The sequence below is a fragment of the Pithys albifrons genome, chromosome 3 (genome assembly GCF_047495875.1).
Source record: "Pithys albifrons albifrons isolate INPA30051 chromosome 3, PitAlb_v1, whole genome shotgun sequence".
Lineage (NCBI taxonomy): Eukaryota > Metazoa > Chordata > Aves > Passeriformes > Thamnophilidae > Pithys > Pithys albifrons.
In genome coordinates this window covers 76,606,650-76,622,438 of record NC_092460.1, presented here as the reverse complement: position 1 = coordinate 76,622,438, position 15,789 = coordinate 76,606,650, and the positions used below count along the sequence as shown (strand labels likewise).

General features: G+C 40.1%; 1 protein-coding gene across 2 annotated transcripts in view; it reads right to left on the bottom strand.

Moving 5' to 3' along the window:
• Positions 1–12,955, bottom strand: part of TES (testin LIM domain protein) — a 29,052-nt gene extending 16,097 nt beyond the window's left edge. The window contains exons 1-2 of one of the 2 annotated variants that reach the window (XM_071552444.1): positions 12,826–12,955; positions 716–801 (exon numbers count right to left, since the gene is read on the bottom strand). In XM_071552444.1, the coding sequence (XP_071408545.1) occupies positions 716–801; positions 12,826–12,852 (113 nt within the window). In that variant the 5' untranslated portion in view covers positions 12,853–12,955. Of the gene's footprint in view, positions 1–715; positions 802–12,580; positions 12,673–12,825 lie in introns of those variants that run through there. The other variant, XM_071552445.1, reaches the window with a different exon arrangement.
• Between the last annotated feature and the right edge of the window lie 2,834 nt (positions 12,956–15,789).

The following is a 15,789-nucleotide window of genomic DNA, read 5'->3' as shown; positions in this document are numbered from 1 at the left end:
GACTTTTTCTTTAAAAATCATTACTACTAAGCTACATCTTAAAGCACAGCCAGTATAAGTAAACTGGGCCAGCTACACATATATGCAGTAATAATATACATATATACCTTTTGTTTCAGTAAAATAAGAAAGGTCTTAATGGAAAACAAAATTTCTGCCCAAGTAATGGCTTAGACCACAGCACAGACTACTGCTATCCTCAACTCATTGGTTTATAACAGTGCACCATCCAGCTTACCTGAACTGTGGCACTTCTTCCCCCTCTAAGTAATTTTTAGCTGTATACAAAGTTCCAACATATTTTCAAGATAATTTTACCTAGAATCTCAGATCAAAGCTTATCTATTTAGTCAGGAGTTGAGAAAACATTTTATCACTGAGATACAACATACTTCTTTGTTGTCATTTCTCTTACACTAAGGATAGGCATGTTTTTGTACAAACTACTTCAACTACTTAGTCAGCTAAAGCAAATGCTTAAGTACTACCATTTTTTTTTCAGTGTAGATGAAACATATGTTCTCAAGTGATCAGATGCTCAAACACAGTTGTAATGCAACTGAGAAGCTTTGGCCCTGAATCTTGTCAGCTTTTTAAAGCATCTGAATAGTTCAGTCAAAAGACAGAAAAAAACCCAGTTACTTAGTCATTTGCAAACATGTGCCAAGGTCTGCAGTGCTGAGTCACAATTCAGGACACATCTGGTGTCACTCACCTCCAGAAATGAAGCTCAAATCCTTCACACTTATCCTTGCATTTTAAGCAGGGGGCACCAAATCCTTCCTCGTGGCCCAAGCCCATCTGTGCAGAGAGCAAATTGAATACAGTCAGCTTCAAGAATTATGCAGCATGAAAAATCTTACTGCTGTCTTTATAATCTGCAATCTACAGTTCAAGTAAAAGATTAAACATTCAACTAAGCCGACATCAGGACAGCATTTTGCAGTCCACTCACCTTCCTATCGTACCTACGTAACTAAGGGTTCACATGAGCCTGTTCACAGAGTTGAGCGAGCAGGAAAAGCCAGCCTTAGCCTAAACCAAGTATTTATCTGGTGACTCGTCTCCCCAGCCGAGCTTGCAATACAATCATCACACAAGGGAAGGAGCAGATTCTTTGCAGCCCTTTCTTAGGTTTGAAGCGGTGAAACCACAGTGAGCAAGGCCAGAAGACCTTATGTCAAAGGACATTTAATCCAGCTGTCAGGACAAAGTGATTTACAGTATAGGCCTTGGCAAAATACAGGAGATTAAGAAATAAACAGACCCCACATTTTCATTTCTTTAGGAATAAAGCAAACAACTAAGCAATTAGTCTAATATTGCTAACTATATTTGAGACTATACTCTTATAGTGATTGAGAGCAGCACATACCCTTTATAATTATGTTTTAGCTGGACTCCTATCAGCTTATTTTTTGAAGGAAAGAAAATTGGCACAGTTAGCAAGAGCAGTGACCTTAAGTGATAGGTAAAGGGTTTCACTGTGAAAAAATGAAAAGGACAGATGACTGATTCATACCAATCAATGCAGAGGAAATACAAGAGAATATAAAAAACATTGCAGAGGGCAAGGGCCAGGTATTCAAAGAATATGCCAACACATCAGCACATTCAACTAACAGCCACTTGAAGTTTGAGGTGAAAATCATACTTCAAGCACCGTAACTTAGGCAATCCTATAACAATAAAGTGTCTCACTCCAGCTCTTTAAACTTTTGAGAAATATTGCTCTTAAGTCAGATAGATGAAGGACACAGAACTGCGGCCACCGTTGGGTGTGCAGGCTCATGCCCAACAACTCAGGGAGGAAGTCATTCCCATATCCTCACTCACTGCTCCACAGAATGAGGAGTGCTCCCAACTAGCTGTGAGTAGTTGCTGTGGGAGGGATGGCCATCAGCAAGGAGACAGCTCACCTGCAGCTTGGCTTTTACCATGAATGGAAACTGAGCTACAGCTGACAAGTTCTGGTACTAATCTTAGTTCTGGCAACAATAACAGGTTAATTAGATGTGGTGATATGGTTTTATTAAGCCTGCCATTTACTGAGAAATTGTATGATTATTGTTGTATGTACAAACATGTAACCAGCTTAACTGTTTTTGTCTAAAAGGAAAGAACAGATTATTCACAAACCATTTGCTTAATACAGAACACATGGTAAGATGCAAGGAATACCACATTTTCAGTTATTTTATAATTCAAAGAATCATTGCCTCTGCAGTCATTAGATATCCCTGTGGAAATTACAAAGCTTGCCTGCAGATCGTGATCTGCTTAGAGAAAAGTGATACTTTGGCAGCTACTAAACTACTGCTTGCAACTGCAGGGATGGACAGTGTGACATAAAATTATTTCTTCCATATCTGCAAGACAAAATACAAGCCTGCTATAATCACGATGACATCTTCATCAGCCTAAGGGCTCAAGAAGTTCACATACTATAGGTGCTAATCTGAAGCCAACCAGTAGACATGTAAATAAACATAACTTTAAAGATTAAGCTCTCCATCAGTTACACTCTTGTCTAAGCCAACAGGTTAAAAGTTCACCTCCACTGAAGATGAGCATTTATAGGGGTCTTATCTGGAATCCAGAGCTCCTTGATACCCATACTGTACCTCATGCACACACACACCCCACAAATTACAAAACAACTAAGTACTCTTGTCAAGTTATACTCAATGAGAACAAGGTGTTGGCCCAGACGTTCTCCAAAGAGAAAGAGGAGGCTAAAGCAGCAGAAACTGCCTTTTCTTTGTGGGGGAAAGGTTGTTTTTTGTTTGGTGTTGTTTGTTTGGTTTTTAAAAATCACCCTACCTAGAAAGTTGTTAAACTTAAAATATGCTTGCACTGCCCTAAGAAACAAACAAAAAAAACCCCAAAAAACCCCCATCCCCCCTGCCAAAACCAAAGACAAGATTAAACTCATTCTCTCTTGCTGCTACTTCAGCGACAAACTAGCATTACTACTTTAAACTTGGGCTCTCCTCTCCTTTAAAAAGACTGGAAGGGGAAGAAATTGCAATAATCTTACTAGTGTTTTAATTAGAAGACTTCGAAATCTTTAGAGTGTACTATTTACAGTGCACAGAGAAGTAGCCTTGACATTTCAAGTAGTCTGAAAACAGAATCTAAAATGCAAGTAAGAAAATGAAAATTTGTTTTCAACTTTTTAATATATTGTTTGACGTTTAAGGTTCTTTAAAAGCTAAAAATACCTCTTCAGAAACAAATTAAGGAGAGGAAATACATGCTGCCTAAATGCTCCATCCAGAACAGTCTCTCTCCAGACTGCAGGGACAACAATTAGCCAGCCTACTTGCACCTTCACAACAAGCAGTTTAAGTGCAGATTTCTTCCAAAATACAGGATTTCACATTCCCTGGCCAGAAACAGAGCACATCATTAAGTAAATGCTTATGCAGCTTGAGACAAATAAACTGAATTTGCAAATGAAATAGATTTGTTTTGAAACCAGTTTTTTACTTTGCTGTGAAACAGAAAGGGGACGACCTTTTGGTACAGAATGTCTGGTCACCTTACGGAAAAGGCTGAGCTCAAAACTAAGGGGCATACTGAAAACCAAATTAGCTTCGATTCCAGATGCAGACACAGACTCAACCTTTGTTCTGACAGGGAAACCATGTGGCTGCTTCCCGAAAATAAAGACATACAATAACAGTAGCACACAGTGCTTTCGAGTTAGGCTATCTAAAAGTCAATGCATGTCACATATTCCTCCAGAGTCCTGTAACAGCACATCTTTCAGCTGGAAGAAAGCATCAACCTCTGCTTTGACTGTTTCTTCTTCAGCAGCCAATTCTGCTTAGTTTGGGTAAATCAGAAAGCCCAAAGCTGCTGTGTACTACTGCTTTGCTGCTGCCTGCATCTATCCCCAGGTCTTCTGCAGGACATGGTCAGCTCCATGCTGGAGCACCCAGAGATACTGAGCTGGCTGATCCCCCACTGGAGCAGGGGGGAATCCATCTTCCCCATAAAGGGAGCTATGGGAGAAATGGCAGATAGGTCAGCTGGAATACTGCCAGAAGAAGGTTCCTGTCTGTCTACTGCCATTAATTTTCATTTAACAGAAAAAGCTATCCCAAACCATCTGGTATTACTAAAGTAAGACAGATTTAAATACTTCGAGTATAGAAGATGCTATAACTATGATCGAGATCATCCGTTGCATGCTGCTTTCAAGATTAAATAGAACTCAACAGCAAAGAATTTTAAAAGGTTACAGCTAAGTGAGAATTAGCGAGAGACTGCCCTGAGTCAGTTCAGACTGGAATGCTGTGACAAAAGTTGGCTGTCTTTACAGTAAGGAGTCATGAGAAGAAGCTTATTACCATCTTAAAAAGCAAAACGATCATATTTAAGTGTCCAACAGTTTGTTCAGATGCACAAGAGAAACACAGCAGTTCCAATGAAATAACAATAAACCCTTCTGATAAGTCAGGTTTAAACTAAGTTTATTGCACATAAGCAAGAATGAAAGTCCAACTTTCCCTCTCCTATTAAATGAAACCTGCCAGCAAATGCTGAAATCCTGTGTTTTAGAATATAGATTTCAGAACTTGCACGCCTGAAAATACAGTATATTTCAGAGACCACCAGACAAAGATCTCCCCACATGAGACTGTATGAAAAAAACCCAAACATGGATACAAATGGATTACGCACGTGGAGGTAGATTGCCAGTTTAGTCTGCAGGCTGAAACAGGTGCAGTTACGTTTTGTCAGCTACAGTTTCTGTTATGTGGTAAAATATGGATAAGTTTGTTCCTACATGGAATAAACTGTGCCACAACTTCTAGTGTTGGTAGAAAAAGAGTAATTTTCTAATGGACAAAGGATTAGCTTTTTAATAGTTAAATAGGTACAATGACACACAGCAAGATCATTGCTGACAGTTAGAGAACAAAAATAAGTCCTAAAAATATATATAAAATCACAGATTAATTAAAGCCTAGTTTTAAAAAGTAGTTTTTAAAATAAGCATAGGTTATTTTAAGTTCTAAGGGTTGTCTGGAGCTCACCCAGTTGCTCACAACAAACAGGGGCAACAAAACCGTATTTGCCCAGGGTCTTGTACAGATCAGGTGCAGGTTCAACGGCCTACTACAATATTGGACCACATAGAGGAATAAAAACAAACAAAAGGATCTATGTGTAATCAGTACCTTTCACATTGCAGCTTCTGCCCACTGTCTTTCAATATTATCATTGTACAGTGACTAGTCTGGTTCTGCCTAGTCTAGTCTGTCCTAGGCAGATGGGCACAAACAATATAAAGGGTACCCTGATAGAGCTCCACATGGAAGTCTAATTATTTTAACAGTTATCATTCAATAGTCATCACACCCAGCACAAACACAGCCCTCAAATAAAGCCAGTTGCTCTCATCTTTCTGCCCTTTACAAAGGAGGCCCTGGATGCAATGGTATGTATGTATGGCTTGGCTTTGTGAACGAAGATTTGGGAAGGGCTCTCCCCACATGGGTGTGCCCTTTGAGCCTGCACAGTGGATTTTTTAGGTGAGGCACAGCGTGTGCAGAACTGGCCCCACTCTTTAATTCCTAAGGTTCATCTGCCACGGCTGAATGAGCTTGGACAGTGACAGTGCAGTCCTCAGGACTAGAACCTACACACCAGTATTGCCAGGAGGTCTCCCATCCAAGTACTAACCAGGGCTGAGCCTGCGTAGCTTCCCAGATCTGATGGGATCGGGTGTCAGAGAGGCATTTAAATGCAATGGTAGAACATGGTAAAAGACAAACCAGTAACAAAACACAGAAGTTCCGCTTGACATTTCTATGTTTCCCTCCCACAAGATTTCTTTTAACCTCCTCAGTCCCACAAAGACCAGAGATATCTCAGTCCTCAGCTGCTTTTCCTTCCTTCCCCAAGGGGACATTCCTGAACCACCAGACAGGTGAACTGCATTAATCCTTCACCTTACCACAGGCAGGAAGACACAGTACTGGCACTCAGCCTTTGCAAAAGACTGAAAGGCCCTTCCAACATTCGAGATCTCTCCAGAATTTGAAAGGATGCGGCTATACAGTGAGACTGGTGTCATTAATGGACTGCAACAATTAACAGTAAGCTAGCCTCAGATTACATCCGTAAACTACCATTTTTGCATGTCTTTCTCCTTGCTCTTCAGTACTTCAAGGGCAGAAATGAAGAGACACATGCTAAAGCTATTCTTAGATTTACCATAAAATCCCAGGAATCTTCTGGTTTGAAGATGACCTAAGTATTGATCTGTTTGAGTGGGAAAACACTTGTACAGCACAACAGATTTCTAGCACATCCTGATGTGCTTTAGGGACTTTCAAAGGAGGGAAGGTAAAGCAAGTGGCGTGGGGAAGACACATTCATTAGGAATCTCATGTGCTGTGCCTGCATTTTTGGTGAGACCTGATCTTGTATCACAATATTCTGTACTATCAGATACCTTCTGTAGTAGGAAAACACAACAAACTGAAAATTAAAGTAAGTTATGGCACATTAAGAACAGAAGAGCGCTGACATTTCTTAGGATTCCAGAATGAAAAAAAGACCAAACCACTACAAAAGACATGTTCATCTCTAGACAAAGCTCTTACAAAAGTTTGACTGATACTGTATGAGAAGAAAAAGTGTCAGATCTGTAGCAAAACACAGTATCCATGAGCCCCTCTGTATTTGTTCTTATTTAACATGTCTTTAAAATTGATGGTAGGTCTGACCCTATTTTTTTAAAATATGTAGTTGACTGGAATTAGGAAGCTTGGGTAAGGAAGTCCCTTTTGCATGCCAAAAAGTGGTCACATCCAAGAAAAATATTTGAAAGATGATCCAGGCAGGACAGCAGAAGAATAAATCAAGGCGCTGCAGTAGCTTATGATAGTACACAAGTATTAAGAATTAATTTTATTATGATGTCTTCAACAAACTATCAAATAGCTCAGAATCTAAATATTTGAGACAGTGCTACACAGTGTATCATCAAAAGACTAAGAGCTATTAAAGATATCCCAGCTGGATAGAAAAACAAGTGTTGTTTATTCATGAAGTCCAGCATTACACTAGCTAAGTTTGAATGCAGCTGACACACACTGTAACACCATCTATAAACCTCCAGTACAACACTATCCATCTCCCAGTGCTGCAGAGGCATTTTCACAGTATTCTGTGTATTTGTTTTGACATCAGCATTCTTACCCAGTTACATCTTTTATAACATTAGGACCTGGAAACCTACTACTCAGTTTTTAGGATCTTTAGCCATGCAGAAAAGTGCATGCCTTTTTCCTGCTTTTAAAAGCTGTAGCTTGACAACCTCAGACTAAAAACAAGGCATAACAAAAGCATTAGAAAAAATAATTAAAAAACCACACAACAGAAGCACACAGAGTAGTACTTGAATACAATTAGATCGTGTGTAAACTGGAAATGCCACGATTCCCTTCACACTAGCCCTGTTCATGTGACCAAGTTTAAGACTCTAGAAAACAGGTGTGACAAACTTCATCTTCACAGCTGTACTTTCTGCAAGTCTCCAGCAACTAAAAGAACCTCATCAACTCTGTACATTCTCAAAAAGTATATATTAGTGGGTTTTGTTCACAGACCCCTATATAAAATACACACACACATATATATATGCATACATCCCATACACATAAATATTAATTATATATATAAATGAAACATGTATATCTATTTAGATTGTAAAATACAATTTTAAATTACACATTCTAGATACTTAGATCTATGCCTTTACATCTGTAAACTTTGTATCTGCTAGGAAGAAGCCATTAATTTGCATGACATGTTCAGTATAATTCTTGAGGTAAAAAAAAGTGGGTTTAACCAACTTTTACGAATAAAATTTCATTGACAGTGGCTACTTGCTATTACTTACTACAGGAAAATTAAAACATTTTTATCTAGGAACAATTGCAGAAGCAGATCTTTGTTACTTTGAGCTGCAATATTCTATTATTAAATAAGTTAATTTTCCACCTCATTAGCTTATAACCATGCCATATCAAAGAAAAGTTTCACCTGATCTTAGAAACCATGCAGTCCTACACTCAGAGTTTTCTGAGCTGCTATTCAGGCATTTCATGGTATTTTACAGTCAGACTCCTGGGGAGCACCTCTGCTTCAGGAAGCAAAAGAAAACCTCAAAAAGTTTAATTCAACCTTGCCATATTTGCCAAACTGATATAGAGGCATACTGGACAAAAAAATCCCTAGGGGTGTGGATTCTGATAGGTGTTCCAGAAAACTATTCACATTTGAACTTTGATGGGAAAAACCCCAAAACCACTACAGCATATGCAGGAAGCAGTTACTCAGTTTCCTTGTTAACAAAACTGAAGTAGTTGTTCCTCATCTCCAGAGACACTTTCCTCCTTCTATTTGCAAGCAAAAATCACCTATGGATAAAACTCCATTTCCTTGATCGTACTATATGTAAGAAACAGCAAAAAAGCTGTACTATAAAGGGTTCCCATGGCAGTAACACCAAAACAAACAGTGATCTCAACAGGAAGTGCAGCCCAGCAGATATTACTAAATCATGCTTTGCAAAACACGAAAAAGTTGACTTTGCTCCTGTACATACTTTATTCACCATTCATTTATCAGACCATTACAGTTGTTGACTTAATGTCTAAAGCATTCCACGTTTGATTTTCCATCTGTAACAGAACAAAGTAAGTCTCACCCCATAAAAAAGAACCACGCAGAAATTTCACATTAGAGAAGTTGCACCTCTTCCCCCCAAACACCCCTTTCCCTTCTCCATCAAAGTTCTTTTTATAAAGCAAGTATTATACTGTGAAAGCTTATACAGAACAAATTCACTGCCAGTGTCTTATTTTCTCTAGTGAAGCATGAGACCATGCTGCCAGCAGGACTGCAAAACAGGACTGTGACCTGCTGATTCATTTTACCAAGTTCACAGAGGTGACAGACAGGGCAAGAATCCAGACTGTTAGAACAAAGTTCTGCTAGAGTCTTCAACACAAAGCATTAAGTCTTCATTTTCCCTCAAAGCAAGGTTTGAGAACACAGCATATATTGTATTTGGGAGAAACAGTGGTCTGTTTGTTGCAGAAGCACTTCTCAAGCTGAAGCTGCTGTTTTTACCCCTCAACTCTGCTGTGCAATGTCTTTTTATACACAACACTATCTTCATGATCCTCAAATGCAAGAGCAAATCCAATTCCTTGTGAGAAAAAAGGAGGAAACTGTAGGGTCACCCTTAAACTCCCCATCTCCTGTAAATGGAAATTATAACAGACAGTAAGATATCAGACTTACTATTCACAAAGCAGCCTAAAAGACCCTATTCACTGCCTAGATAGTTGCCGGTCATTTCATGTCTCTGAGAAGCATGGTGAACTGACTACAAAAAATTACACATTATTCCATATATTTGGATATGTTCTACAGAAAGTTCATGCTGAAATTTATTTTTCTGGCAGACTGTTGTTGTCCAGAACCTAGGATTCAGAGCAAGAGAGACATCTGGCTACACAGAAGTATTGGTTCTTATAGACAACACTTGTTAAGACATCAAGATGAGTTTTACAGCACATAAAAGAAACTAAACAGAAGTTGTTAAATTAAAAGCCTGAAGTAATTGTGTCCTCAGGCTCCTCACAGCCAAACACTTAAGAAGGATATATTCCACAGGACTGTTGTTTTTCCATCACAAGGCAGCAAATATATAAGCTACCCACTGCTAAAGAATGGATTAGAAATTGTGTCATGTGGGTCAGTAGCTCTTCCTGCTGAAGGACAGGTACAGTGGCTGAGACCTACTGCTCTCATATTGGAGGGAAGCAATTCCAGTCAGATGAACTGTGCTAGAACTGTTTTGGGGAAAAAAACCCCAAACCCTTTATCAACAATGAAAACAGACTTTCATGAAGTGCTTTTTTTTCCTTCATACAAACCCAGACATGTAGATACATATGTATGTAGCAGTCTTTCAAAGAGACAATGAAGAAGCTCACAACTAAAGAATGGATTCATGTATTACTGACACTTAAGAGAAACCTTAGAAATGTCACCTTGGAAACAACATCTATTGAGTTTTTCAGAAGCAGAAAGCATCCAAATATATCATCCACTGTGGTTATATATCAGCAGTTGTGGGCAGGGGAAGGAATTTTTTCTACAGCATCAACTGAGTGTCTGAGTCTCCACCCCACATGCTGCTCCACCAGGCATTCATTTCCCTCTGCTCTGCTGAACACTGGGACTGTATAAATTCAGGCTCCGAGTTCAGAAAAGCAACTTATTTGGGCATAATGTGACAATTCCTGCTTTCTTCTGCCCAGTGTTCTAGGAACTTCCTACCAAACAGAGAGGTTAACCACTGTCTAGTCCCTGATGTTTACCTCTGTCCAGCAATAAATAGGTACAAGTCACTACAAAATAAAGTTACATGAGGTAGCAAGTACATTTTGTAAAAGGACTCAAGTTATTTTGCTCCAGGGTGCAAAAGGCGCGTGAGAACCATAACGTGGTAAAGCAACCTATTGCTGCTAACGGACTAGAAAATCTGACACAGACATCTCTAGCTCAGGACAAGTTTCTCAAAGGCCAAGTAGATCACTGGTTTTGATAAACCGAAAACTTCTCAAAATGTTCTTCCACTTTTCAAGAAAGAGGAAAATTTGGCAAAAATAGAGAAGCAAAAAGATAATAGAACAAACAGTTTTGTTGAGAATCAGAATTAAAAGACAGGAATTGAAGACACACAGTTATTCCAGGGTTGATCTGAACTGTTACTCATTCTTTCCAGGGCACAAAATCTAAGGTCAGATTAAGTAAATATTGGTAGACGAAAAGAGAAGGAAAGGGTTTGGTACCAAACACACTGGTAGGTATCAAAGCTTCCCAACTCTCTTTGCAGCAACTTATCACAGATAAAGTCTGTCCTCTTAGAAAATGAACTTCACCCAAGTTACAAAGAGAAAGAAGATAAGGAGATATGATCAAGAGAAGGGAGATGTGGGAAGAACATAAGTAGTCTTCTGAACATACATAGAGTAGAAACAGAAAAAGTTTAAAGTTTTTCCCATCACAGACACGTCTGAGAACTAATACTAAAGCTGAACAAAATAGAAATACAAATAACTTGCTATAAACAGATCTTTGCTGGTTTCTTTTGTGGTATGAGCTTCTGTGTCTGTCTGAGAGGGTGCAGAAAAGTCTTCAGGAATCTTTGAAGATGATGGAGAAAAGATGACTAAAGAAAAATTAAGAAAAATAGTCAAACTTACAACACACACAACTAACTAATTACAGTGCAATTTAAAGCAGATGTTCAGCAACTACAAGTTTACTCAAACCAAGACTCAGCAGAATTTTATCAGTCATTTCACACTTTCTCGATAGATTGAGAAATTCTGAATAGGAATGCTCTATCTTCCAGAAATATGCATCTCTCATCTCCTGGAGTTCAAAAAACTACCAGTGAACAAGCTCCTTGATGCCATCAAGTTTAATAATATAAAGTTTAGATAATATAAACAAATCTACTCAGGAAACTTGTTTTCATTACGTACAAGGAATCACACGTGGGGAACAACCCAGTGCATACAACTCGCTTCTAAAGACAGGGACAGTACTGAGCTACACCCATAGATACACTGATGGCCAAATATTGACTGGAGGTGAAGATATGTAGTTTCTCCAAGCCAGGATCCTCATCCAGATGACATTACCACCTGAAGCAAGCTGCAACTCAAGGCTAACCTGCTTCACTAGGATTCAGCCTCCATGAGTAGCCTTCCATACTCCACAACTACTTCCATACCCGACGCAGTTTCTAGCCTGCAAGGATACAAAAGTGCATATGCGTATTTTAAAACAAGTTGCTATCTTTAAATACAGCAGGCCAGGAATAAACCCCACGCGTGCTCATACAACACACATTTCACAAGACTAGTTTTCATATATCACTGAGAGTTATGTACAGATTTAACCCATGTTAACAAATAACATTCCTTCTGCCATTATCAAGTAGTGTCAAAACAGATGCTGTAAATAATCTCGATGATTTAGCACTGCATTTAATTTGGAAACGCACTAGAAGCAAAAATTTAGATGTGAATCCCACATGAGGTCAGTTTTACATCGAAAGTTTTAAACAGTGAGCTTTAAAGAGATTCAATACAATTGGATTAACTATTGCTTTCTATCACCTTAGGCTTCTTGCCAGTTTGACTCCAAATTAACTAGTCAATATGCCTTTCAAAGAAAGATAAACCCGTCGCAGGTTTCTTAGGTGGGTAGCTCATAAGAACGCTGACATGACACTTGTAAGGAGCCAGTCATATCATAGGTGAGAAACCAATCTCCAGCCCATCCACAAACAGTGTTTTGGCTGCTCGGAACTTAAGTTTCGTACATACAATAAGCTACATACAATAAGCACACACATGAAGACAACTATCAGCTCTGAGGGGTTTACTGTGGGGGGGAATACGTGTTTGCACTTGCATGACAAGCCAAGGGGATGTCCCCACCTGACCACACAAACTGCGGCGATTACCTGCGGCCGGAGCAGCTCAGCGTTCTGCTCGCCAGGGGCAGCGGCAGGTCACGGCAGCTCCCCTGTCCCCGTCTCTGTTCCCCGGCGGCGGAGCCCGGGCTGGAGGGGCCGGGAAGGGCCGACCCCAGCGCCCGGGGGCGCGACCGCAGCACAGCCCCCGCGGGGTGCGACAGCGACGGGGCGGGTCCGCCGATCACCACGGAGCGGGCGTGGCACGTTCCCCGCGGGCAGCCTCCCTTCCTTACCTTCCTCACTCTGCTCTCCAGGTCCATGGCGGCGGTGCTCGGGTCGGGTCGGGTCGGGTCGGGTCGGGGGTCCCGCTCCGGTCGGACGGAGAGGCTGCCGCTCGCGCGCTACGCGGCGCTCAAACTTCCGCTGCCCTGCGGCAGTGGCTGCAACCGAACAAAGGCCGCGCGGCAGCCAATCGGCGCCCGGCTCTGCCGGCCCCCCAGCCAATCGGCGCCCGGCCGCACCGGCCCCTCAGCCAATCCGCGTCCTGCCGCACCCGCGGGCACGGGTGTGAGTCAGCCCCGGCGGGACAGGCAGGGCGTGTGCTGGTGCAGCGCTCGAGTGCAGACACCTGGAGAGGCGGAGCCTCGCTTAGGCTGACAAAAGATGAAGGCTCGGGCTGTAACGAGGGTGTACCTTTGCGGTCAGGAGGGCCAGTGGTATCCTGGGGTGCATCGGGATACGGGGGACCCATAGGTCGAGAGAGGTGAGGCCACATATGGAGTGTTGTGTAGAGTTCTGGCCTTCTCAGTACAAGAAGGACAAGGAGCTACTGGAGCAAGTTCAGCAGAAGCCACAAAGGTGATTAAGGGTCTGGAGCCATCTCTCCTATGAGAAAAGTCTGGGAACTTGCCTTTTTTAGGCTGGAGATCTCATTGTGTGTTATCACGTTTTACAATTGAAAACTTTTCATTCAATGGAGCAGCAGTTTTTGTCTCTTGTTGGCACTGGGTGAATATTATTAAAAATTTTAGACTCAGATCCCATTCTTCAAACTCATGTGCATGTGTTCAGTCCTGGGATGTCACTGATAATATAAAATATATTTTTTCATTCACCTGCAGAATCTAATCTTTTCTCTCCAGACGTAACAACTTTTCTCAAGTAGATCTTAGGTCATTTTGTTTCTTCCTCAGAAGCTGGCTATTGAAATATGTCCGCAACAAAGCAAAAATGAGACTAGGTTTGTTTGTTGTCTGTTAACTGGTGAAAGCAAATCTCTGGCTTTTCTGTTACCAGAGGTGTATGTCATGTGTGTGTTATGGGCCACCTGCTCCTCCAGGTGAATCTGTGTAGCTGACCTTGCCCAAGAAGTTCAGTACAAAACTAAGAGAGGGTGGGCTCAAGCTGCACAATAGAAAAAAAATGAGAGAACATCGACCATCAGGTGATGCTGCTGTGCTTAGTGCATAGGTCTGTTCTGAACAGAGATGAATAATAAGGGCTGTTGCACATATTTTTAGGTGGTTCATTTGGAAATTTTGTTTTCTTCCCCTTCTGTTTTGTTTAGTTTAGTGGTTACTTCCTGATGATTGAGGTGTAAAAGACAAGGGGAAGTTAATAGTGCCTGAAATGCTGGTGTATCTGGTATATGGTTGAATATCGTCAATTCTCATAACTTTCTCAGACTAAGATCAAAGGGTTAAGCAGGAGATTATTCCTGTTCAGTGAATGTTCTGTCAAATGATCTAACAATGAAAAATGCCAGCAATTACAAAGAATAGCTGTGTACCTTTGACTGTGGTAAGCTGAGAACTGAAAATATCATAGTCCTCATTATATGCATTTCATATGGGAATGGATCTAAGTGCATATTTTCATTTTAGGAAGCTAAAAAGTGAAATAAAATCTTGTATGATTTAAGCATATTTTGCTTATTCTTATCTTCCTGAGTATAATAGCATAACAGTAGTTTTGATTATGACATTTTTCTTTTGTTTCACTTACTAAACTATGACACATAATAATTTCTTTTTCTTGTATTTTTCCTAAACCTCCTTAGTTGGAGTTACTGTGGTTGTGATTTGTGCAGTTTTCAGTTGTGTCATTTAGTACCTTAACAGCCTTCCTATCTACAAATTTGTATAAGAAGCCTACAAATTCATATATATAATGGAAAATGCAGACAGTAATATAAGACTTCTGTTTTGCAAACCAGCAGATTGCTGTTGGAACACTCTTCCTCTGCAACCTGGATCAATAAAGAACACATTTTAAGATTCTGTTTTCTGTGTTTTCTCTGGCTTTAATTTGTCTGGCAGAAATGACTTCTTATTCTGTGAATGTAATCCTGTATGACTCTTCTCCTTAAGGATTCTGAAGTTTCCAGGAGCACAGTATTGACATGTGCCTGTTCACAGATCTGGGCTTTATCATAACTATCTAGGAAATACTGAATACCTGATTTGAATATTAGTATTTTCTAAAGAAAGGTCAAGATGCATGTCAGCATTAACTTTCCCACAACATGTTCATGAACACGACAGGCAGATGGGAAAAGGCTAATACTTCTACCATACACACTTCTTGGAACATAAGAATGGATGATCTGTCAGATCACTTTGCTGGTTTTTCGATTTCCTTTTCTCTCAGATACCACAATGATAAATGTATTTAGAGTAGCTATATTTCTCCAAACATTAGATGTGTGGATTATATAGATGATTTATAGGTCCATCCTTGAATGCAAGAAAGGATAGCATCATAGTGACTTAGCAATGCTGAAAATTTGTTTCTAGTAAATCTTTTATTTAATAAACAGTTCTTCTGTTTATACTTTTGAAGCAAATACCTCAGATTAGCTTTCAGTTGGATTCTTCTGGTTGTACTGTTTACTCAGTACTTCATATGTTAGAATTCATGACACTGTGCTTTTAATATTTTTTGTAAGTATAACCTGATGTGTAATATAAGTATAAGGAGTCTGTCTTGCCTCAAAGTGACTTAATACACTAATTTAGTGTTCAAAAAACAGTTCAGTTTGAGAAAGGAATAACATTTGCCTTTTTGTATCCATTTGCATAAAACAGGGGAATGTTACATGGGATGCCTTGTGGTGGGTCCAGTAAGAACCCAGATGGGAACTTGGGTGCAGAAATCAAAAGTTGCAAGTCGCAGGGCATTACTGATTATCCAGTTCCCAGGGAAGCATATACTTGGTTCTCCATTATACTTTAATTATTTTGCTTTTTACTGTCTCA